Source organism: Choloepus didactylus, chromosome 3 (genome assembly GCF_015220235.1).
Source record: "Choloepus didactylus isolate mChoDid1 chromosome 3, mChoDid1.pri, whole genome shotgun sequence".
Lineage (NCBI taxonomy): Eukaryota > Metazoa > Chordata > Mammalia > Pilosa > Megalonychidae > Choloepus > Choloepus didactylus.
In genome coordinates, this window is record NC_051309.1 from 199,601,693 (window position 1) to 199,627,162 (window position 25,470).

Consider the following 25,470-nt stretch of genomic DNA (forward strand, 5'->3'; position numbering starts at 1 on the left):
GGTTCTTTTAGGGTTTGTAGACCAGTTGAAGTCCTTATCTCTAATTTATCAGATCTACAGCTTCGTGGAGTACACTTTCTCTAACTAACCAGCAGGTGGCGTCCACGAGCCACCTGTTCTCCACAAGACAGATCTCCCCTGCTTAGCCTTTTTGGTGAGTGGGAGAGTGAGTCTTGTGGGGCCCAATTGGTGTCCCAAGCTTGCGTGTGTAGTTGGTGTTGCCTGCCCTGTATGTGGGGCGTGTTTCTGGGCAGTCGGGGAGGGGGGGTGGCCCTAACAATCAAATCTCCCTGATGATCCTAGAGTTTTAAAGCTACTGCAATAGTCTAATCCTTCAGTTCAGTCCTGCCACAGTTTGTCTCTGCCACTGACCCACAAGTCTTTGGTATTGGCGTATGGCTCCTGAGACTTGCAAGTGGGCCCCTCTTCCAGGCTGTGCACCCCGGGTCCTCTGTTGAGGGATGACTGTGCTATGTCGCAGGTGAGTGCCGTCCCCCCAGGGCAGTTCTGGGCTGCTGGGCTGTGTTGGGAGGCTCCCAGTCTGCTCAAATGATGGCTGAATGGGGCTCTGTTAATTCACACTGCTCCCCCTTCCCAGCTCTGGGACATTCAGCTGAGGTTGCAGGGAAGGCTAATGTCCACGCCCAGTGTTGTGGTGTGTGCCTGTTATTTGAAGCACTTCCGTCACACTGGGTTGTCTGGGGCAGCTCTGGGCTGTGGGGCTGGCGATGGGCAGGAGTGTTTCCTGTCCACCAGGATGGTGGCTGTGAGCGGACACCCCCCTTTTCTTGGGAAGTTGTGTTGTTTAGTGAATTTTCTCAGCCACTGGATTATTGCCTTTTGTCTCAGAGCTCTCTTAGTTCTGCTCTTGACTTGACGTGCCCAAATTTCAATTCTTTGAAGCTTTCTGTATTAAGCTTCTTAGAGTAATTGTTTTAGAAAAAGCAAAAAGGATTTAAAAAAAAAAAACAAAAAAAAAAAACAAAAAAAAAAAACGGCCCTCCTCAGAGATCTAATGGGTTATTGAAATGCTAATAGACAAAGCAACCAGGGCCATTAAGGAAAGGTGCCCAGGGCAGAGAGATCAGCCTTGCTTCGGGATTTGCATATGCGCCTCAAGGCCTGATCTCCGCCCTTCCCCTTTCTGTGTCCACCAGAACTCCAAAAATCCTCTGCTTTTATTTTGGAGTTTTTCGTGTTGTTTTTTTTCTATGCCTGTCTCCTCTCTGCTGGGCTGGCTGCTCTCAGAGTCTCTGGTGTCTGGCCTCAGTCTATCTATGGTTGGAGTTTGAATCAGTAGAATGAGTTTCCGGTAAGAGCAGCCACTGCAATTCTCCCTTCTCCTTCCTGGAGCTGACAGCCCCTCCTCCCCCGGGACTGAGCCTGGCAGGGAGGGGCGCGGGTCCCCTGGCCGCAAAAACTTACAGATTTCGCTGATCTCAGCAGTTCCACGTTTTCATGAGTGTTGTATGAAGTATGCCCAAAGACAGATTGCTCTGTGGTGTCCAGTCCACGCAGTTCCTGGCTTTTTACCTACTTTCCTGGAGGAGTAACTAAAACATACAGCTCACCAGTCTGCCATCTTGCCCCGCCTCTACTCCTTCATTTTTAGAGCAATAGGACAGAATGATAGCAGTTTAGACAGAATTTGTGAAACCATAAAGTACCTATGAGCTTTTAGATGAATTCTCTTTATGAATGTGTTCAGACCTAATTCTGATTATGTAAATCCACTCTATATCTGAGTAAATTATAATTAACAGTTTATGAAAAAGTGGCAGTTTCTGTAAATTATGGTGGCCAACAATATTTTAGCAGTATTTATGTTCTTTTGTTTTCTTCTTTGACCATAAATGTGGCCCAGTTGTTGGAAGAATTTTCTATTAACATATTTTCATCAAGCAGGTCTGATATTAGGGCCATGGAAAATGATGGTAAACCTGAATAATATGTTGTGTTGGGAGGTACTTATGGATTCCTTTAATACCCATCTTAAATGCATGTTTTTAAACCTCACTTAATTTATAATTATTTTTCTATGGTAACTGCTATGCTTTTGGGGGGACTATTGTTCATGAAATTAGTTGGGGTGAGTCTTAAAAATGCATGAATAAGTATACTTTTTGTTTTCCAATTATTTAGCTGAAATATGAATAAAATCACAATCCTTTAGGCTCCCCTGAGACCTTGGATTATGTTATAAATAGACATTCATTCATTCAGCAAACATGCATTGGGTGTCAGATGTGAGCTCTGCACTGTTGGAGGTACCGGGAGTGTAATGGAATGTGGCACTCATGTTTCCTTCTGCCGTGAACTTATATTCCAGTGGGTGAGACAGACAATAAATCAGTAAGCACAGACAGACACACCCTCAGAGACAGGTTAGGTGCTCTGAAGACAGGACGATCAGGTGGTGTGAGGGGGGACACTGCCCTATGGCGGTGGGACAGCCTTACATCAGGTGGTCAGGGAAGAGCTTTCTGAGGAGACCCAAAGGATGCAAAGAAGGCACCCTGGGAAAGGTCTGCGCGAGGGGCATCCCCGCCAAGGGGAACAATGAACACAAGGGCTCTGCACTGAGAACAGCCTGGAGTGTTCACAGAACAGCAGGAGGGTTGTGGACCTGGAGCAGGCGGGGTGAGTGGACAAAGAGGAGATGGAGAGGGAGGGGGTCAGGCTCAGACCCTGTGGGCCCTTGCTGCCCAGGTGAGTAGCTCAGATTTCACTCAAAGGATTTTATGCAGGGAAGTATGTATTTTGTCTTTTTCTAAGAAGACCCTTGCTGCTTTGTGGAAGGGGTTTTGGGGGTCAGGAACGAAAGCTGGGAGTTGTCAAGTAGGGGGCAGCACTGGAGATGGAGCTGAGAGAACAGATCCAGGATGCATTTTGTAGGTAGAGTGGACCAGATCACTGATGAGGTTAGGGATGGGAGGAGAGTGGAAAATAATTTATCTCAGTGCAGCATGAAAATGAGATGATGTGGAGAGAGTTATTTAGAGCATCCAAATTCTATTTTGTTCTATGTCCTGAGTTAAAAGTATTACATGTGTTCCTTATAGTGAAACTGATATCTTAAAAATAACTATAATTCAAACACTTGAAGCATGCTGCCTCTTAGAGTTGGTTGCAATGAATTAAAAAATTTAAGAAGATGGCAGTTAAACTAAACAAATATCTTCAGCTAAAAGTATAAGGACAAGAATGATCTAAACTAATTTTGCTAATAGTCATTTCTTTTTTCAGAGAGGTCAAGTTCTCTCTCATAATCTATACAAAATCAGGAAATAGGCCTGCATATTTTAAAACTCATATTTAGTGTTTCTGTGTCCTTATTCTTCTGGGAAGTCTTTAGTTATGATAGACAAATTTTAGAAGTTGTGCATAAGCTGCCAACCTCTCAAATGATACACAAGTCAAAGGTCACTGGAATCTGCTTCGATCTCCCCCCTCTGCCACCTGACCCCCCATCTTCCACTTCACCTGACTTTTAAAATTATTCCGGGTGGCTTTGAGGTCCACATGGGTAATTTAGCAACTCTCAAACACCCTGGCCCCAATACCCCTCATGCTCCAGGACTGCAGGAGGTGGAGCCCGAGAGAAGGAAGCACAGAAGAGAGCCTTAGAGTGTCCTTGGCTGGGCCGCAGGTCCACTGTGGGAGGAGAGAGTTGGACAGTCATGGCTCCAAACTCCCATCTTTGCTGCCACTTGCCACCACTCCCAGTTCATATGTTACACATTAGCCTTTGGAATAAGGATTTCTTTTAAGAAAGAGCGCAGCCATTTTTAAAAGGTTTAAATACACTGTTCTTGGCAGTTACACATCTGCCCACTGAGGTGGTCCCAACCCAGATCATTCGCAGTGTCATTTTTTAAAAAATTCATGTTATTGAGTTATATTCACATACCATGCAGTCATACAAAACAAATCGTACATTTGATTGTTCACAGTACCATTACATAGTTGTGCATTGTCACCAAAATCAATCCCTGACACCTTCATTACCACACACACAAAAATAACAAGAATAATAATTAAAGTGAAAAAGAGCAATTAAAGTAAAAAAGAACACTGAGTGCCTTTGTTTGTTTGTTTCTTTCTTTCCTTCCCCCATTTTTCTACTCATCCATCCATAAACTAGACAAAGGGGAGTATGGTCCTTATGGCTTTCCCAATCACATTGTCACCCCTCATAAGCTACATTTTTATACAATCGTCTTCAAGATTCATGGGTTCTGGGTTGTAGTTTGATAGTTTCAGGTATCCACCGCCAGCTACCCCAATTCATTAGAACCTAAAAAGGGTTGTCTATATTGTGTGTAAGAGTGCCCACCAGAGTGACCTCTTGGCTCCTTTTGGAATCTCTCTGCCACTGAAGCTTATTTCATTTCCTTTCACTTCCCCCTTTTGGTCAAGAAGATGTTCTCCATCCCACAATGCCAGGTCTACATTCCTCCTTGAGAGTCATATTCCACATTGCCAGGGAGATTCACTCCCCTGGGTGTCTGATCCCACATAGGGGGGAGGGCAGTGATTTCACCTGCCAAGTTGGCTTAGCTAGAGAGAGAGGGCCACATCTGAGCAACAAAGAGGCATTCAGGAGGAGGCTCTTAGGCACAATTATAGGGAGGCCTAGCCTCTCCTTTTGCAGTGTCATTTTGAGTATCACTAATATGAATTGAGATTCATCAGCCAATGAGTAAAATTATATCCTCAATAATAACCCAAATTTCAGTGCTATAGCTCCAACCTGTTCTAACCCCATCAAATACTTCCAAGTACACCTCAGAGGGTCTCCATAGACCCCAGAAGTTTATGAGTTCTAAGTTAGGTCAGTTCCTGGTTTCTGCTGATTTTTGTCTCTACTGGCCTTATCCTTTTCTAGATTTGGGTACTCCCCTCCTCTCTTGCAATTAAGAAAATGTCTTATTCTTTTCATGCCCATCTTTCAGAATTGATTTCAACTTCATGATTCAGGGGAGAGGTGAGCTGGTGAGCTGAGCTGAGCTGGGTGAGGGGAGCTCAGGCCTCTTCCTGCACAGCACCATCGTGCCCTGTGACACATGGGCCTGTTGCCTTGTCTGCAGGCCCTGCTAGACTTTATCCCCTCACATGATGATTTCATTCCCAGGCCCTCTTGCCTGGTTTCTTCCATCAAGCCCTTTTCCATCCAGTCCATCAAAGCACAGTTCAAGTCCTTTCCCAAAGGGCTTCTGGACTCTCCTGAAAATTAGGGGTTGAGGCTGGCACAGTTTTAAGTGCCCCAATGATTAGGAGACTGGGCCATCCCAGAGAACGCTGAGGTCTTCTAAGGAGGGTATCACCTAGTGTCCCAGGCTGACCAGAGACTTGCATCTGGCCAGCTATGGTAGCTTATTACAAGAGATAAATCATTATTAGGAAACAAAAAGGGAGAGATTATGGGAAATAGCATAGCAACTCACAGATACTCCTGTCTGATGTTATTTTTCACCCTCTTGCTGCAGAACCTTTTTCAAATGAAATCTTATGGAACCCTTAAGTCTACAACAGGTGACACTCAGGTGACAGGAAAAGACTTACCTGCTCTTTCAGCCTCTCTCTGCTGGGGGCACCACACCCCAGAAATCTCTAGGGGATTCTAGGAATTCTTGGAACATAACTTGAAACTATCACACCATGACATAAAGATTGCAGATATGAAGACAGAATTTGCATTGCATGTTGATACCTCCTCGAAACCACCATCAGTTACCACCTTGCTTCTGGGTCTTTAGCCTCTTCCACCTCCATTGGCTCTTTTCTCTTCCTGTGCAACCATGTGCAGAAGGCTACACCTGTAAGTTGCCCCTCTCCCACTTCTCGTCTGTCCTCCATGCTGCCACCTGAGTCATCTTTATGAATTGCACATCTGCTTTGTTATTCCTTCAATTCCTTCTAGGCTCACCATCCCCAAGGATGAAGGTCTGGGCTTGCAGCCCTTTCCTTGTTGTCCCTACGTAGCCATCCCCCTGCTTCCGTACTGCTTGGGAAACACCTGCATGCCAGCCCTACCAACCCCTCAACCTCTGTTCCCCACTCCCCAGCCACTGGGAAAACTCTTCCTCTTCAGCACTGGATTCAGGTTGCAAGTCCTTGGAAAAACCTTCTACGACTTCCTGCTTCTAACCCCAGGTGTGGTGGTGTTACACAAGCTGTCCTCCCCCCGAGATTGTTGTGCAGCCTTCTCCTGTGGCACTGTGAATGTTGGTTGATCTACTTGTCTGTCTCCTACACTTAAATACAAACTCTTTGAGGGCAGGAATATATGGTGGGCTCATTCACTTTCCTATCTCCATATCACAAGCCCCCAGCAGATGCCTAACATATAGAAAGCACAACGTTTGAATGAATGAACCATCAAGTTAGCAACCATGCATTTATCAAGATGTGAATGGCAGTTATTAAATAAATCAGTTCCAAGTTAATAAAAAACATAAATCATTTTTCAAAGCCCCATTGTTGCAAGTCTTTCAGTGCCATGTCTGCTTAAATGAGATCTCAGGTTTTAAAGCAAAGTTTCATTCTTCAAAGCAATAGGAGCTTTATTGTGTGGCAGTCTTCCACCTGAATGGAATTTTGGTGGCTAAAACAAAAGTTTTCAGAGTTTATTGTATTCATGATACAAGGAATGGGTGATGGTCATGTGAAGGGTGTGTGCGTGTATGTGTGTGTGTGAAGGTGTGTGTATCACAAATGACCATGACTTTTACTGAATCACTCACTTGAAAATTGTCTTTCTGCAGGTGATGTGTCACCAATCAGTATGTCTCCGATCAGCCAATCTCAGTTCATTCCACTCGGGGAAATCCTTTGCTTGGCCATCTCAGCAATGAACTCGGCAAGAAAACCTGTCACCCAGGAAGCACTAATGGAACACCTGACAACGTGTTTCCCAGGTAATGGAAAAAGAAGGTAGCACTTTCCAAATGGATCTAGGACTTCAAGTGGACTGTTCTTCCCATGTTTAAATAGAATAGGAAAAAACTCTTTATCAGAATGACCAGAAGCTTTGCTTAATCCTGTCATTGAAAATTAATATACCTGTGTTATTTCACAAATGATTTTCCTGTTTCAGCTGTGATGCCTTTTTAATTGGCATCACAGTAAAAGAGGTTAAATCAGAATCCATGAAGAATTCTGGCAAAAACTACCAAGATTCCATTCAACCTTTGCAATTCAAGTTTGTTTAAATACCTAAGCACGGTGGTTCAAGGGACTTGTCGGAAACAACTAAAAGTTTTAGTCCAGAGGGGTTAAACCATGGAAAGTATAATGTCAAAAAATAAGCATATCTTGCACATTCATGTCATGGCTTGATGAGTTTTAAGAATATGATATTTGATAAGTTAGTTGAGATTTAGAAAAATTAAATAAATGTTTATGTTGTCTCTTAAATATTATTTAAAAAACACAGCACAGCAGCTGTAATGAATGACATTTTGCACTCACCTTTAATGCTGGAAAGCATTAGGAATGGTGATAATCTGTAGAAGGCATGCCTCATTTCAAGAGCGGCAATCCCCCAAAATGTAGAATCCTATTAGAGTTGCCAAATCCTTGAATTTTTCAACAGAATCTCGAAATTCGGAATTTTATGTGTAGTCTCTAGGCTTCCTTAAATATTGACAATTGTGTGTGTGTGTCTCTGTGAATGTATTTCAATGTGCAACATTCAGGTCAAATAAAACACACTGTCAGACCACAGGTTTTCACCCTTGATTTTGGACTCAGCCTATTCTTTGACTGAATTAGAGCCATGTGAATAACTGGTACTTGACATGTTTTTCACTCAACTTAGAAGAGACCTCAGAATATATAAAGGGTGGCTGTATCAGTTAGCTTTTGCCACAAAAATGCTGGGTAACAGACAACCATGGGGATCAGTGGCATACTACAAGAAGCATTTATTTAGCTCAGGTATCTGTGGACTCTCAAGAATCAGCTGATCTAGGCTGGGCCCAGCTGAGGGGTTCTGCTCCATCGGTACCACATCTTCTTTGGAAAAGGGGCCTAGCTGGGGCCCATTCTGCCCATGGGGGAGGAAGAGGCACAAGAGAGCAAGCCCAATTACACAAGGGCTCTTCAACCCTCTAGTCCTGCCACCCCCACTAACATTTCATTGGCCATGGCAAACATGGCTAAACTCAAAGGTAAGATGTGGGGAAGTGTATTCCATCTCATGGGGTGGGGGAAAGGGAAGGAAGGACTACTTCTAAACAATAACCTGGTCTATTATAAGGGGTCACCACACTTTTCCTTTTGCCCCAAAGAAGCTTTGTATTTCTACCCCAGTGATTTTTCCTCCTTTTTCAGTTTCCTAATTGATATGTTTTGAAATTATGTGTACTGTTTAGAAACTCTTAACATGAACCCACCCTTACAGCCTAAACATTATCTTAAATTTGTAACATTTTGTGAGCTCTGAATGTAGTTCACTGTCTGATAGTTTGTCTTTCTTTGTTAACTTGAAGGCAACCTCTTTCCCTTTCGGTAGTAAGATAAGCAGAATTCCACGCGTGAGTGCGGTGGGAGGGTCGACACAAGATGCACTGGGGTAGAAGGACCTTTCTTTCAGCCTTACCACTGGGTAGCCACTTCTGACATCAGACATCCCAGCAGCTTTTTAAATTCTTATGTTTGTGTATAGCATCATGAGAGATTCCACAGCTTTTTCAAACTTGATTACATATCTTTCTGGGCTATAAAATAGAGAATGGAAGGAAAACAGCGCTAGCAGGTAATAGTAAATTGCTCACTATCACCATACAACTGATAACAATATCACTACACTGGAATACTTTGTGGAGAAAGCCACAGGTCATTTGTACTTAAAAGAACAACTTTTAAGTAGCTTTTATGGTACATGAACTTGAATTCCAAGGCCACAGTTTCCGTATAGACTGAGGGGAGCTAAACCTTTTTCATTTATGTGACCCTGGTGACTTCTTGGCCAACCTCAGAAGTTTGCAGGGGCACTGCACAAATCTGAGTCTAGGGCAGGGGCTGGTGAACTACAGCCTGCAAATGTAGCTCACCACCTGCTTTTGTAAATAAAGTTTTATTGAAACACAGTCCCACCTTTTCATTCATTACTGTCTATGACTCCTTTTGTGCTACAATAGCAGAGTTGAATAGCTGCACCAGAGAGCAACTGGCCCACAATGCCTAAAATATTTACTGTCTGCCCCTTTACAGAAAATGTTTGCGAACCAATCCTTGTCCAGAGAATGCTGCTGATTACTTAAAATTGTATTCAGCTGTCACTCCAGATTTTAAACTAGTATTTCATAAACAAATGAGATTTTGTTTCCTGCCTGTCTTCCTTCTTTCTTTCTCATCTCCTTCCTCCTTTTTTTCTTACCTTCCTTTGCTTTTCTGCCTTTCTCTTTCTATCATTTAAGCTATACCAGAGCAAAACACTTTAGAAAACTTAACACTATTTACATGTTATTTGAAAAATATATTCCCTAGGCATTTTCAGTGGCAATGCCAAAACTCTGGAAGGACTTACATATCAAATTTACATTTTGTGGATTTTTTAGAGGTAAGAGAAAAGTAGTTACATTTCTTTTTCTGTATCTCCCTATATGAAAATAAAGTTTTGAAGTCTAACTGAATATCATCAAACTATTTGCAGTCTCATATTTAATGCATATGCTATAAATTTAAAAAATGGCCTAGAATTTAGCCACTATTCCTGTAAAATGTCTTATATACTACAACAAACTTTTTATTAACACCTTTTTAGGTGGGTTGAATTTTTCCACTACAGAAACAATAATATTATGGCTCTCAAGAATTGCATGTGCATGGTCAGGATTATGTCACCAGTTCAACTGAACTTCATTTCTATTTTGTGCTGAAAGTATTGTAAATTTTTTTAAAAGTTTGTTATTATACCAGTCTTCAAGTCATTTGTTTACAAACCAATGTACATTTATCAGGAGTAGAGCATTAGACTAAAAGGAAACCAGGCAACTCAAAAATTAAACAGTTACATTCAACAATATATTATCTATAAGCAATGTCACCTTTTCTAACCTTGATCACTAAGGAAGTGATCACTAAGGAAGTTCTAAAGATGGTAACACCAATGGGTATGTATGTCACATCACGTTCATGTATTGTCTGTCTTCGAGAACTCCAGTCCATTTCTAATGCCTTCATATCCCATTAATACCCAACCGCTCCTTCTTTCATGATTTTGGCAGGATTGGGAGAACCTAAACTCCTCAGCCCACCCAGTGTTCTAGGTCACCATGTGATGTTCTTTAAAAGTGATCTGGGTTTCCGTAGGCCCTGACCTCACATTGAGACTATGAAGAGCTAACATGTGTTGAGGACTCATCATGTTTCATGCATCCATTAAGCTCATTTAAACCCTAAATGATGGTATGAGGGTGAGTACTATTATTATCCACACTTTGATGTCTGTAAATTGAGGCTCAGAGAGGTTAAGTAAATTGCCTAAGATGATGCCTGCTAACAGTAATGGAGCTGGAATTTGAACCCAGTAGTCTGGCCCCTGAGTCTGAACTTTTAGTCTCCACATTACATTGTTACCTACGTTAGGCTAACCACACGAAATTGCCATTTTTGTGGATTAGACATCATTGAATATTGGCAGTTTTGTATGATTCAACCTGAGCTATTTCCAAATTACACCAATCTCATTAATATTATCACCCTGTATATGCCTTGTGTGGAGGAATGGAGAATATCCAAGAAACAAAGTAAAAGGGCTGTACCCTGGAGGAATTTATAATCTTGTCTACTTCAAGACAAGGATAAGCATTTGCTCAAAACCCTTTGAAAACATTAGTTATTGTACAAAGAAGTATCCCTGATTTTCTTCTGGAATTTCTGTTCTAGAAAATAAGGCAGTTTTGGACTCAGTGATCAGACAGATATAGTGTCTAAGCTTTTCACTAGTTTGCTAGGGCTTCTGGTTGCAAATTAGAGAAATCATGACTTATGTCAAGAAGGAAAAACTTCTCACCTGAATTTCACCAGTGCTGTTGTTTTCCTAGTAGCTATTCATTAAATTTATATAATATCATTTAGAATATTTTTCATTTTTTCCTCATTTAAAAATATTCTTTCATGATTCAATTAAGTAAAGTATTTGCAACAACAGTACCAACCTACCTGTATCTCACTTCCATCTCTCTTCTTCCCAGCTTTTTAATATTTTTCCCACCTATAAGTAGGAGCATTCGTGAGGTCTATCAGAGAAAACCAGAATTCATACCAAACATAATGAACACCTTTGTCTGAATCCTGCTTACGTGCCGTGTGATAACACTTTGCAGCCTGGCAAAATTGATAGGATTCTGAAAATCAAGAATCAACCACATGCTCCTTCTTCATTCTCATGAGTGTGTCTTACTGCCGTTGTTGTTTTGGTTTGGTCTTAGGTGTTCCAACCCCAAGCCAAGAAATTCTGCGGCACACACTGAACACGCTGGTGCGGGAGAGGAAAATCTACCCGACTCCAGACGGCTATTTCATCGTGACTCCACAGACTTATTTCATAACTCCTTCCCTCATAAGAACTAACAGTAAATGGTACCACTTGGATGAGAGGGTACCTGACAGGTCTCAGTGCGCCTCTCCACAACCCGGAACCATAACGCCCTCTGCCTCAGGCTGTGTCAGGGAAAGGACATTGCCCAGAAACCACTGCGACTCTTGCCATTGCTGTAGAGAAGACATGCACAGCATGCACGCATCCACCCTGCAGAGGAAACCCGCCAAGGACTGCCGAGACCCTTACTGCCCTCCTTCGCTATGCCAGGTGCCACCCACCGAAAAGAGCAAAAGTACTGTAAATTTTTCTTATAAGACAGAAACTCTCTCAAAACCTAAAGATAGCGAAAAGCAGTCCAAAAAATTCGGATTAAAGTTATTCCGGCTAAGTTTTAAAAAAGACAAGACCAAACAGCTGGCCAATTTCTCCGCCCAGTTTCCCCCTGAAGAGTGGCCCCTGAGAGACGAGGACACACCAACGACCATCCCTCGGGAGGTGGAAATGGAAATCATTAGGCGGATTAACCCGGACTTGACTGTGGAAAATGTCATGAGGCACACTGCACTAATGAAGAAGCTTGAAGAAGAAAAAGCCCATAGGAGTAAAGCGGGGTCCTCTGCCCATCACAGCGGAAGAAGTAAAAAGAGCAGGACGCATCGAAAGTCCCATGGGAAATCTCGCTCACACAGCAAGACGCGGGTATCTAAGGGAGACCCTTCGGATGGTTCTCATCTCGATATCCCCGGTGAAAGAGAGTATGACTTTTGTGATCCCCTCACCAGGGCACCCAGGGAGGGCTGCTTCATCATCGAACACAAAGGAGATAACTTTATCATGCACAGCAACACAAACGTGATCGAGTCCCATTTCCCCATGACTCCAGAGTGGGATGTGTCCGGCGAGTTGGCCAAAAGGAGAACAGAGATGCCTTTTCCTGAACCTTCCAGGGGAAGCGCCCACTCAAAAGTGCATCGAAGCCACAGCCATACCCAGGACCGACGGTCCAGGAATGAGAGATCCAACAAAGCCAAGGAGAGATCCAGATCCATGGATAACTCCAAAGGCCCTCTGGGTGCTTCTTCTCTAGGGACGCCCGAAGACATGGCTGAAGGCTGTAGCCAAGACGACCAAACCCCCAGCCAGTCCTACATTGACGACAGTACTTTAAGGCCTGTGCAGACCGTGGGTCATCAAAGGGGTCACATGTCCTCCACAAGCTATAAAGACACATGTATACCAGAAATCGTCAGTGGCAGCAAGGAACCTCCCAGCGCTTGTAGCCTTTTGGAGCCAGGCAAACCACCAGAGAGTTTGCCGTCGTTCGGTGAACTCAACTCTTGTCCAACAAAAGCGCCCACGGATGACTACTTCCAGTGCAACACCTCCAGCGAGACGGTGCTCACCGCGCCATCGCCTCTGGGAAAGAACAAAGAGGACCACGACGCGCCGACCCTGGCGGAAGGGGTGAAAAAGCTGCCTCCCTCCGAGAGGCAGGCCCCGCATTCCTCCAGGGAGCCCGGAGGGCACAAGGAGGAGTCCCCAAAAGGGCCGGGCGGGGGCCCCGCGGCCTCGGGCTCGGCGGCGGAGGGGCTCGCCAATGGACGCCTCGCCCAGCACCACGGCGCCGAGCCCGGCGGCCTGGACAAGAGGAAAGAGATCTTCAGCAAGGACACGCTGTTCAAACCCCTTCACGGCACCCTGTCTGTCAACAGCTACCACAAATCGAGCCTGTCCCTCCTCAAATCGCACCCGAAGACACCCACCGACGTCCTGGCCGGCCGCTGCGAGAAGCTCGAGCCGTCCCTGGGGTCGGCGGCGCAGGCCGTGCCCGCTGCGCAGCGCCCGCAGGAGGCCGGGGCCGGCCAGGAAGCGTCTTTTGACTATTACAACGTCTCTGACGACGACGACTCCGAGGAAGGCGCCAACAAACACACGGAGGAGGAGAAAAACCGCGAGGACGTGGGCACCATGCAGTGGCTTCTGGAGCGGGAGAAGGAAAGAGACTTGCAGAGGAAATTTGAAAAGAACCTCACCCTCCTTGCCCCCAAAGAAACCGACTGCGGCAGCAACCAGAGGGCCACCCATTCGGCGCGGCTCGACAGCATGGACAGCAGCAGCATCACTGTGGACAGCGGATTCAACTCCCCACGGTAAGCCGAGGCGCCCCTGCGCGCCCGTGTGGACGCGGACCCGGGGCCCGGGCGTCATCCGAGAAGCTGGAGACGGTTCCCATGTCGCCGTCTCGGTTCAGTGGATGAGGGCTGGAAGTTGCGTGAGTGGTATTGTTAACAGCCTGTTTCTGACTTCTTTTTCAGGAATTGAAAAAAAGGTTTCTGCAGCTGTAGAGATCACCAATCTGGACTGGTGGGTTGGCCCCTGCCCTCAAACTCGCATCAGCCTGGTCTCACGCCCGCGTTTCCCAGTTTCCCTCCCCGACCCCTCCCACGCCACACCCCACACCCCACGTTGATATTGTCACCATGCTCATAAAGGAAGGAATTGTTAAGTCCTTCAAAAATAGTAACCGCTGGAGTAGAAGTAGTAACTTTTTCAGTAGGCGTAAAGTTTGAAACTTAATGAATTGACTCTAGGACAGGGGTCCCTCTAGCCTGAATAAAACAGCAGTTCTCAAAACCTTTCCAAAGTATTTAGAAACCTGTTGCTCTTTTAATCCCTACTTTCCTTGCACTTGCCCCCTTGCTCTGACACCTTCCTCTCTTACCCCTCACATGTCTGCAAAGAAATGTTAACTTTCTTCCCCTCACAGTGAGGTTAGAGACCTGTAGGCTATTAGATCAAAGCATGTGTCAACACTTTTCCTTCTGCTCCTGCAGAATCGATGCAATCTATTTGGGCATTGCGATCTTAGTGCCATCTTTTCAGAAGGTGGTCATACAGCGAGGGGTTGACAGTGAGGGTGCTTAATGCTGAGTGGCCTTGTCCAAAGCACTGAAGTTGTTCAGAGGCTGAGAAAGCAAGCAAGAAGTCTTTGCAGCTTCCTTGTTCCTCCTTAACTCTTCCTTCTCCTCAAAGAGCAACTTGGGACCTAATTCTCCTTCTAAATTCGACTCCAGATTGGTGACTCTGGGATGCAGAAATGCTATGGAGAGAGAGACATTTTTCATCAGCTGTGATTCCTGAGATTTCATAATACTTATAATTTTAACAGGTATCCAGATACGATTATGCATTTCATATATTTTTAGTTATTAAGAATTAAAATTAATTCTGTTGTGATTATTTCACCGTATCTCTGGATAATTTGGGGTCAGAGCATTAAAGGATCAGGATTGGGAATCATTAATCTATTTGTCCAATATCAGGCTTTTGTTATTTCTTAGAGAACTAGATGATGATGATGATGATGATGATGATGATGATGATGATGATTTTGGCCACATAGCCTTTTGTCCAAGTTAAGGCTTGTGTGGAAATCTAACATCTAACACAGACCACAGAGCTGGCACTCTGGTTTTAACATGAGTGGAAGAAGGAGTCCAGGTCTCCTCTGCCCGTCCCTCAGGGAGCCCCAGGACACCTCAGATAACCATGGCACCCAGGCTGAGAACTACTGGCCTGTTAGGATTTGTCTAAGAAATAATTTTGGGATAAATAATTTTTTATCTTAAATCCCATCTTAGTTTATTTTACAATTTATTTCCTGTATCCTTTTCTTTCTCTTTTCTACTTCTAACTTTTTTTTCCTCTTGAATTCCTAGTAAGTGGATACCAGAGATACATTAATTGAAAGTCTGTGATCCATGGTAAAAGTCCAAAAACACCACTTATGGAAAGTGTGGTTTATTTGTCTGTACCTTTCTGTTCTACTCTTTCTTATTATATAGACTCCGCCTGCCTAACGCTTTTTCACAAAACAGCTTGGAACTTCAGTTGCCCTCCTGGCCTGTGGGAAAGCTGCAGTACCCCAGAGATAGTTGCTTAGGAAATGTTGGGAGTAGTTTAATGGGTTCTATCTCAAGAACCCACCCACTCCCTAATATTGGAAGTGTTTTGCTTGTTTTGGGGGCAGATAAACAGAAATATTCTTGAAATAGTTGAACCAGTGTCTCCACAGAACACATTTTATTATCTCTAAATTTGGAGTGCTGAATATAGACTTTATGTTTGGGATTATTTCTTGAAGTGACAGTGAGTTTATTTTCATTTTTAAAATTATGTACTTGAAGTTAAATGCTTTGTCATGGTAGAAGGTAAAGGTCTTTCTAAGGAGACAACCTTCCCACATGAACAACGTTTCTGTCTGCTATTATTAGGTAGAATTTTCTCTAAGGGATGCATAGGTCACCCACATAAATTCAAAAATTGCCTTTCTAATGTATGAAGATGGTCTACAAGGGGGGGGGGGGTATTTGACTTTATGGGAGTGTCTCTCCAGCTTGGAGGAGTATACTGTAAATAGCAGTATCATACTGACACTTCTCCATTACTGTGAGACACAGGACTCTTAAGTGGGCCGTTTATTTAGCTCTTTCAATAAATATTCACCAAGAAACCAAGGGGGAAAAAAGATCCATAAAGGTGATCTTCACACTCCACGGTTTCAGTGCTGGCTCAGAAGTCACATCCAGCCACATGTCCAAAATTCTTTGGTCCCCTTTGTCGAGGGCTGAAGGGTATTGAGAAGGCAGAAGGTGGTGACTTGAGATCTAATATTAAGAGATGAAAAATCTTGAGATGAAAAGCCTGTTATTCAAAATCTGAGGCCAAAATCTGGTTGATAAATACAGTGTGAAAATCAGAGAGGCCAGAGGCTGCCAGGAATGTATTTGCTTAATGCACATGTGCTGTACAAGGATAGACAACAGAGCTTCTTGGCTCAGTTATTCCACCTATAAAATATTGAAATCATATTTTTAAGGTTGCACTCCATTAGTTACCTTTATTAAAGAAAAAATTTTTAGATTTGAGGAATATTTCTCCTATTCCATTAACTGTTTCCCCATCATTTCCAGAGCCTCAATATGAATGTCAGACTGTACCCATTCTTGCAGCAATAATGAAATATATTCTAATGGAGAAACTGGAGTACAGTGAATATTTATCACTATTAATATGTTTGCTATGGTCGAAGATGGACTGGGCATAAGCATCTTTCAGCACAGACAGCTTCTATCCTAGATGATCTATTGTAATGATAGGTGTTTACAGCGCCTGGTATACAGCAGGTACTCAATAAATGTTAATCCCATGCCTCAAAAACCTCTATAATTGTGGGTCCTTTGGACCTTAAAAATGCGTTTCCCTAAAAGAGAGATCATTGTAGATTTCCACTTCAACCGTCTGTACTACTTAACTCATTATATACCAGACATATAGTAGAAAAAATTTACATATTTCCAGCTTTTTGCAGTATACAAATTCTTCGTTTATGCATAGATCTTCACAATTACCCTGTGAATATGTAAATAAAATCATAATTATCCCCATTTTAAAGATGGGGAAGTCGGTCACTGTCAAAAGTTACCATCACGATCGAGAATGAAACTGAAGGAACGTGTCATGGAATCTTTGGGATTCTACTGTTTATTGCTTGTGCTCCTTCTGCCACCTGACCCCATGCCTCAGGTGTAGCCCTGGCAAGCCTCTTGTAAATTTTCTTGAGGAAGGTGGTGAAGCGGGTAAGTAGTTAGGCCAAGCACTTCCTGTCTTTTTAGGGATGAAGTTTTGGAGTCTTCTTTATGCCCAGATTTAGCATAAGCATAATGAGAGAATTTGACTTACCTCTATTAATGTTTAACCATCTGAAGATACCCTCTGCCTTCCAGAAAAGTTCAGCAGTCTTTCAGGGAGCCAATGGAAAACTTCTTTTGAAACAATTAACCCTTAACTCCTTGGAGAAGCAAACTCAGGCAGCTAGAGGTTAAGGTGTCACCACATGCTAGGAAGGGCTGCTGCAGTACAGGTTTCAGACTAAATGGCTGTCGGCGTAGGATGGGAAGGAAGGAGAACAGGTGAGGATGTCTCCATTACAGTGGTTTGACCTGTTGACCAGCTTCAGTGGGTTCAAATTGGCCATAGAGGCCAACTTTCATGCAATACTGTAGAAACCTCGAATCTATTCAATGGAGTGGATGTTTTGAGCGGGATTATGGGTTTTCTGATCTCTGTAAACTGGTAAGTTTATATTGCCATTTTGGGAACCTTGAACATGAAACCCATTCAGCTCCCCTCAATCAGGCCACTTAGTCTGGTTTCTGCTAGTATCTACACATTTGAAACATTAAGTGTTCTAACCTGTTGGAGCAATAAAATAGATTCAAATATTTCTAACTTAGAAAAATAAGAAGAGAAATCAAAACAATAAAGCGCCCCTGTAAGAATCCTTAAGGAAAAAAATTCTACCAAAGAGGGAAAAATGAATATAAACTTCACAAATGAATGGAGAAAAAAGGTTCTTTATCTGCTATAATGTATTTTACCTGAAGTATTAGAATTTGAAACAGAGGTATGAAGTGTTTAAAGAGAATTGTGTTCCCATCAGTGCTGCCAATTAGCTAGCTAGTGGCGTGCTTGAAGTCCACCAGAGTCAAAATCTGCTAATCAAGAATGACAACGGAATCATTGAGGTAAAATTATTGAGTTTATTCAGGAGCAGTTATGCCAATGAATTTCCAGCCTGAAATGAAACCATTAACATGAATATTTATGAGTATTCATTTTTAAAACTAATATGCTAGCTATCTATCATATCAAAGTTTGAAGTAGTTTCCTTGAATGTGAAAAGGAGGGGGAAAACACTTCAAAGTGCATTCAGTCTTAAAAGAAAAAAACCTCTTTATTCATTTAGTATGCTGCTGACGATCACATGTTTTGTGAAAACTCTGGAGTCCATTCTGGAGGAGCATATGTGAGTGATCAGACTGAGATAGTATATTCATATGACATTATGAACCGACGGAGGAAATCCATTAACTCCATCATTTGCTCTTCCTCCGGTGCTCAATATATAATTATTTATGTTAAAAACAAAACAAACCCTTTTTACTCTTTTAGTACTCGGGAGAGCCTGGCTTCCAACACTTCAAGCATTGTCGAAAGTAACCGTCGTCAGAACCCTGCTTTGAGTCCGGCCCATGGCGGAGCTGGACCAGCCTTCAACTTCCGAGCAAGTGCGGACCCCCCAACAAATGAAGCCGAGAAATTACAGAAACCTTCCAACTGCTTGCAAGCTTCTGTTACTAGTGTGTGATAGTCATGTTGCCTCAGATTTTCTCTCTCGTTCGATACAGCAAAGTTTACGACACTGGGACTGATGTCCACGTCTTTGGAAAGACAAGCATCTTAACCACAGTTTTTGTGTTTACTTAAACTGTGCTGCTGAGTAGGCTAGGGCAAAAAAAGAAAAAAAAACAACAACAAAAATTTTATTTCAGAATATTGCTTTTCACATTTATGGCTCTATAGCAACAGAATAGCAGTAGGGGTGATATGTATACTTTTGCTTCACTAATTGTAACTGAGCACATATAGGAAAGTCTAGACACTGTAAGTGTAATATGCATTTTCAATGTCATGCAGTTGCCAATTCCACTTTGAAATGCCACAGATGCGTGTTGCTCCCAGTCTGTGGTTAAATGGTGCCACAGAACTGATCCTTGACACTTCCAAATAAATGAAGCCACTGCAAAATGTAAAATGCAAGGGTTCACCTTGAGGGAAATCAATGCCAAACTGACCAGAAGGGATCCCAGCCCTCTGTGAGTTATGTATGCACCAGTCATTTGCACTGTGAGTTTTCATGACACTATCTTGCAGGAGCTAGTGGAAGTGTGTCAGAAGGGGTCATGATTGAAATACCGGGAGTGTTTGGGGGATTTTGTTTTTATGTGTAACAGATGCTTGTCTGACTGTTAACCTTCCATAATCACAAACAGGAATATAGGCCTTTGAATCTGAAGTGGACAAAGGAAGGGAATTCTCAGCCTGGCTGGGTCCTAGGGCTAAGTGGTGGAAAAAATTTTGTGGACTTTTAAAAGGTATTAATCAAATATTTAAAGAAGATAGTTTCCTCCTTGTGATCCTTATGATGATCCTATCTTACTATAATAGATACAATAATTAGTTTGTTTAAAAGCAAAATGTTCTTTGTGATACAAATGAAGAATATGGCCTGAGGATATTATTCTTTCTAATGGAAGGACATAAATCTATTTTATGTAGTTTTAAATAGAATGCCTAAATTAGGCTGTGGGAGATAATTTTTAGTGATTATAGGAAACAGCAAATTTCGGGAGAGTTGGACTTCAGGCCTTTTATTCCTGGGAAGATATCTATAGAGAAAAGTTTAAGATAATTTTTGATTAGAAATATACATGTGCCCATGTTATTAACAACAGAATGTGCTCATTCTGCAAGTGCGGTATAATAATAATTTGTACTCCCCTAAAATTAATCAGAATTACAATTATGCATATATGAACTATGCCAGAGTAATGTTTACAGATACTTTGTACCAATTTCAGGAGGCATTTTTAGGTGGATATATAGTTATTATCCCAACTTATTTTGAAATAATTTGTTAACATTTTCCTTTGGTTTACAATATCATGTTGAATTAAAGAAGACTCCCGGCAGCAAAGAAGCTACAGATTATCAATTTTCTACCTTATAGGAAAGAGACATGTCAAAGTTCCATGTTTTATTTTATGACAACATGAAATCAATCTGCAGATAATGGAACATTTTGGCAAAAAGTTACATATGGCCCTGTAAATGGTTGAAAAAAAACTTTCCTTTAGTTTAGTGGCAGGCAGTATTGAGCCATGTACCACAAAATATATCCAGAAACAAATGTAATTTTTTTTCCACTCAGATTTTAGTAATTGGCATAAAATTTTTGTGAAACACTTCTGTTGCAATTAGGTGCAATGACTAGAAATTTGTTTAAGAATGATGTCATATACATAGTTGGATACAATTTTGGGATTTTAAAAATTGGACTGATTCTTGAAACATTTGGGTACTCCCTCCAGCCTTTTCAGATGTTTGGAAGCCATGCTGGGTCAAAAACAGACTCTTCAATTTTAGCATCAATTCCTTTTTTGTGTGCTTGCAGTGAACCTCAGCATGTTTCTTAGTCAACTCCCACACCCTTTAAATGCTTAAATCAGTTGGCTTTCAGTTTCAAGGCTTATTCCATTCAAGGCAAGCCTTGATTGCTCCAAAATGCATTGTTTCTCTCATTGCTTAAATATGTCCAGAAGAAATGATAATGTATCTAATAGACTCCAGAGTCTATTTCTTTGGGGAACTGTATACCATATGGTTACTGAATTTTTCTGACTAAATTCATTTTTTTTTCAAAAACCTGCCCTCAAGTTTTTCATACTGTCAGTTCATAAATAATATAACCATTGAAACAATACATCAGCCTCTAGTTAGTTGATCCTCTGAAAGTAGCCATGGTAACAATAAAATGCTGTGTGAACTGGAAAGGAAAGCATTATCTTTAAGAGAAGCTTTAATATATAAATTTACCAATATTTCACAAGAAAGAGGTTTACAGAAGACATTATTCAAATAAAATGTGTACACTATTTGTCAGCTGCAATGGTGTACATGATTTTTAAAAAGCCCCCTTAGACACTAGCATGGCAGTGATGGACTTTAAAGATGACTCAGTGTAAGCAGACGTATCTTAGAGAAACAGTCTCCTCTGAATCTAATCCAGATTCTTGAATGGGGGAGAGGTGGTGATGGGAAATGTGACCCAAGCTTTTCTGCGTTCAGATTCCCAGTGATCAAACACTCGGGCCATCCCCTAGCTGTGCTAACATCCAGTCCTCCAGTGAAATGATGGCTGTGGGTAATCCAGCTGCTTGTCTCATCTTCACTTAAGTTTACGGAAAGGTTTACAAAACTGAATTTGGTTGAATCTCTGTATCATGTTCAACTTTAAGCGGTCAACACATCCGTCGGCATTTTGCACACTTATGTATTATTATGATACAGCATATTACTTTATGGTAATTTTTATTTTTACATATAACTACCTCCATAAATTTGATGAAATGGCAGCAGTGCTTTCAAGTGTATTGTTTAAGAAAAGCAGAGTTTTAAGATGTTTTTAACCATTAGGCCATGGTGTTGTGTGTGTGTGTCAGTGATTGCCTCTGTGGACTCATGACTTTTTTCATTGCCATGGTTTTCTTTTACGATATTATTTGGCTTTCAGATGTAATCCCGTCTCTCCTCCCTTCCCCACAAAAGCGTACTTGATTTTGTTACGAATGAAAGGAAATTTAAAATTCTTGTCTTTTTTTTCTTTCCATTCCTGCTAAAAGTTCTCTCTGGCAAAGAGCCAATTGGTAAACATAATTTAGTAAGCTATTTACTCCTATAAAAATCCGATGTGAATTCTAGTTTTTCAGTAACAGAAAGACACACAAGAAATGTGGACTGCCAACTTTGAAGCACTTTGGGCCTCTCTGCCTTCACTCGCATGCTACCATATTGAGCCCAAACCTCACTTTAATTAAACAAACTGTGCTGTGTATTCCACAATCTCTGTTAAATAATTTGTATTCCATTTTATATATTTTGCACATCTCAGGGGACCTTAATGAGCAAATGAAAAGGGGGGTGCCATCAAATAGAGAAAACAACTAGAAGAGCTAAAAGGGGATTAGCTAGATAAAAACAACAAATTACCACTTCTCTGATGTTGTGAAGCTCAAGTTTAGGAAGCATACATTGAAAGTTAATTTGGAGTAACAGTGATCTGAACACCAGCTGTTCCCAAGTCTCTTTTTCAAAACCCAACCAACATTTCTAAAATGTAAATTTAAATTATATTGCAGTCACCATAGGGATAAAAATCCTGTTCAATGAAACCAGAAGCATTGTTCCTTTTTTAAGTTGGCACAGCTTTGTAAAATTCTACCCGGGATAAACCACTTATCACCACAAAGTGTACTTGAAAATAAAGTTTTTAATGTAAATTATAGACATATTGTTCACAATACAGTAGTTACCTTTTGAAAAGTTTCACCATTTATAACATGGGCGGTGTTTGGAGATTGTTTAAAACCCAACACCTGATCATGACTTTGCATAGTTCATTTTGGGATCTCCAAAGTGCTTCCAAAGCATTCAGATTCACAGACAATTAATGAAGCAGGTCATATATGTAATGCCCATACTTGAAGTGAATAAACAGAAGGAGCGACTTAAGATTACCCAGAAACCCAGTGGCAGCTATCAATGACCGATTTTCTATCTGTTTGATAGACCATCATGAGAAATCACTAAATACAATGCTATTTTTCTGATATGTGCTAATAAAGTCAAAGAAAACCAATAACAGCTTTACACCTTTGTCCATTTTCATTACAAAATTTCAGGGTGTTTGGAATTTTACACCTCAGCACACCTTACTGGTATCAGTTTATGAAGTGGGAGATTGACAAATTCACCCAAATGTCGTTGCAGTCAGTAGTAGATCTAGACATACACTCTTGTTTACAGTTTCATATTGGGCTTCTCTAATTCCCTGCTAAGGTACCATCTTTCAGGAACATGACTGCTACTGGCAGTGGAAGGTGCTGAAACAGAAATTTTAATGAAAACCTTTATCAAGTATTCTTTACTGTGCTCCTTAGCACAATAGAAAGTCAGCATGACGTATTGAGCCCTACTTTGGATTTCTGAGGGAGCTGATCAAGTTCCACATGTTTTCTTAAATCAGAATGTACAAGATCCTTGACAGGGACCGTCTCCTTTACCACGGGCCAGTCACAGAACCAGCTAGCCAGTGTGCTGTCAGACCACAGTGGACCCAAGCAGAAGGGGTCCCTTCCTTCCCCTCCCACCACCTTCCCTTCCAGAAGCATCCTGCCCATAGTCAAAGGCATCCAGGACTCTTCCATCAGTAGGTGACTCTTCGGTGTACATTTAGGGCTTGAGGAAGCTAGAACACAGTTTTTAAAAAAATGCAAAAGCCATGGAAAACACTGTCTTGCTTTAGGTTAGCAAAATATAAGCAGGAAAGAGATTTCTATTGGTCTGACATTTACCGAGTCAGATAAAAGAATCAGCTGTTTGCTCCACCCATCTCCAGGAAGGTTTTATAGTATTAAGAAAACATGCAATATTTTCCCATTAGATTTTTATTTAGGAGGCATTTCTTAAATTACATATATGAAAAAATTCATTATTAAATTTCCTCATGTATTTGAACAGATGTTGGCATCTCCTTGATTGAGTTCATCTCTGCGTCTTCTGCAGCACATCCCAGAGAGAGAGTCCCCCTGATTGCCCCATGTTTTTAATCCTGTGTTCTTACAGTTGTTCAATGACTTCTGGCTAATAATTTGCAAGGTTCAGAATTCTAGAAAGCACAAGGGGGACTAACCCTTCGTATGAGTGTGTATTATCAGTTATAGGGCTTTAATTGCTAGCTGAAATGTAAACACATGCACCATCATGCCAACAGAGGGGAGGGAGTGTTTCCCAAGTGAGGCGGCAGTGACTGGAAGCAAATATACTGGGAGAAGCTTGGCCAGTCCTTGTACAGCTGCCTGCCTCCCTGACCAAAGGCTAACCTTGGCATCCCCTGGTCCCTTACTGCCATCAAACAAAGGTCCCAAATCTGAGATCTGAGGTCTCTTCCCTACTAAATCCTCTGCAGTTACAGGAAATTAATCATGAAGTTCCTCACCTTTCTATCCTCTGAGGTCCTCCTTCCCTGCCTCCTTCCTCTTCCCCCATCTCGATACGGATACATTGCCATGGTTTCCACATTGGAAGGGCAGAATACTGTGCAGTATTGTGCACACAGGCTGTGTTAGGAATAGAGCCGCCCTAGAGTCACCTTCATGTAAAAATCAACAGCTACAAATTAGGGTCCTTGGAGTCACTGACATAGATACTACTTTCTAGAAAAGAAATTTAAACATTAACTTTAAAGGGATCATAACTCTGCAGGTATCTTTCTCTGAATGACTGAATGTGACTATTGCATTAGGGTAAATGAATTAAAAAGTGCAAGTGGGATTTACTGTATGTTAAAAAGGAGTTTTGCAGCCAAGACTGCCTTGAATAAAATGTGTTTGCACTGAAAAAAAATTTAAATTACTTGGTCTCTGGTTGCTGTAAAGGTCATCCAAGATGGATGTTCTGTTTATATTGTATAGTATTTCATATGAAATAATTACAGTTCATGAAATGTCTTCCCTAATGTTACTGATTTATAACAGCACATTTGTAACATGGTTTTTATCGTGTCAGTGTATCATATTGTAAATGATGATTACTTGTCATGCTTAGTATAATAACTTAAAAGAAAAAAAGGACAGGGATTTTTGTAAGTCTATATTTGAAAGTCCCTCCATATGGTAATATTGTGTTCATGTTGTTCATGTAGTGTTGTGTGAAATATCCATTTTGGATTGTGTTACTTTTTAAGATATTAAATAACATTTGGTTATATGTCTAAGTGGATTTTTTCTTTGGTACTTGAGAGAAAACATCTTAGGTGAGATCAATTTATTTCTCTCTTCAATTAGTTTTAATTTTCCTCAACAAATTTTTTATTGCAAAAATTTTATTATTTGAGCTTTTAAACAAAAACCACTAAAATTAGCATTTCTGATCAAAATTCTTTTTCCAAGAATGTTGAAACATCACATTTTCAGATAGCTATTTGAATTTATACCTGTGTGAGGTCTTAGATATGCATAAAAATTATTTTCTATATGAAATTCTAAAGTAGCACAGTTAATTTATTTTTTTTAACCCTCATATCACAACTTCTGTCCCCAAGTGAATGTGGTCTTCTCCCCATTAAACACTAGGAAGCTATTCACATTTTCCAATGAGGCACTTGCACAAGGCAAGTTTGGAATGCCTCCATGTTTAATTGCCTTCAGAATCTATTACACAGTCTTTTGACACTG

The 25,470-nt window shown here is 41.5% G+C and overlaps 1 protein-coding gene across 6 annotated transcripts in view; it reads left to right on the forward strand.

The window, feature by feature from the left end:
- Positions 1-25,003, forward strand: part of STOX2 (storkhead box 2) — a 231,797-nt gene extending 206,794 nt beyond the window's left edge. For 5 of the 6 annotated variants that reach the window (XM_037831081.1, XM_037831082.1, XM_037831084.1 and 2 more), the window contains 3 exons: positions 6,768-6,920; positions 11,442-13,704; positions 18,569-25,003. In XM_037831081.1, the coding sequence (XP_037687009.1) occupies positions 6,768-6,920; positions 11,442-13,704; positions 18,569-18,764 (2,612 nt within the window). In that variant the 3' untranslated portion in view covers positions 18,765-25,003. Of the gene's footprint in view, positions 1-6,767; positions 6,921-11,441; positions 13,705-13,869; positions 13,919-18,568 lie in introns of all 6 variants that reach the window. The other variant, XM_037831083.1, reaches the window with a different exon arrangement.
- Positions 25,004-25,470: the final 467 nt, after the last annotated feature.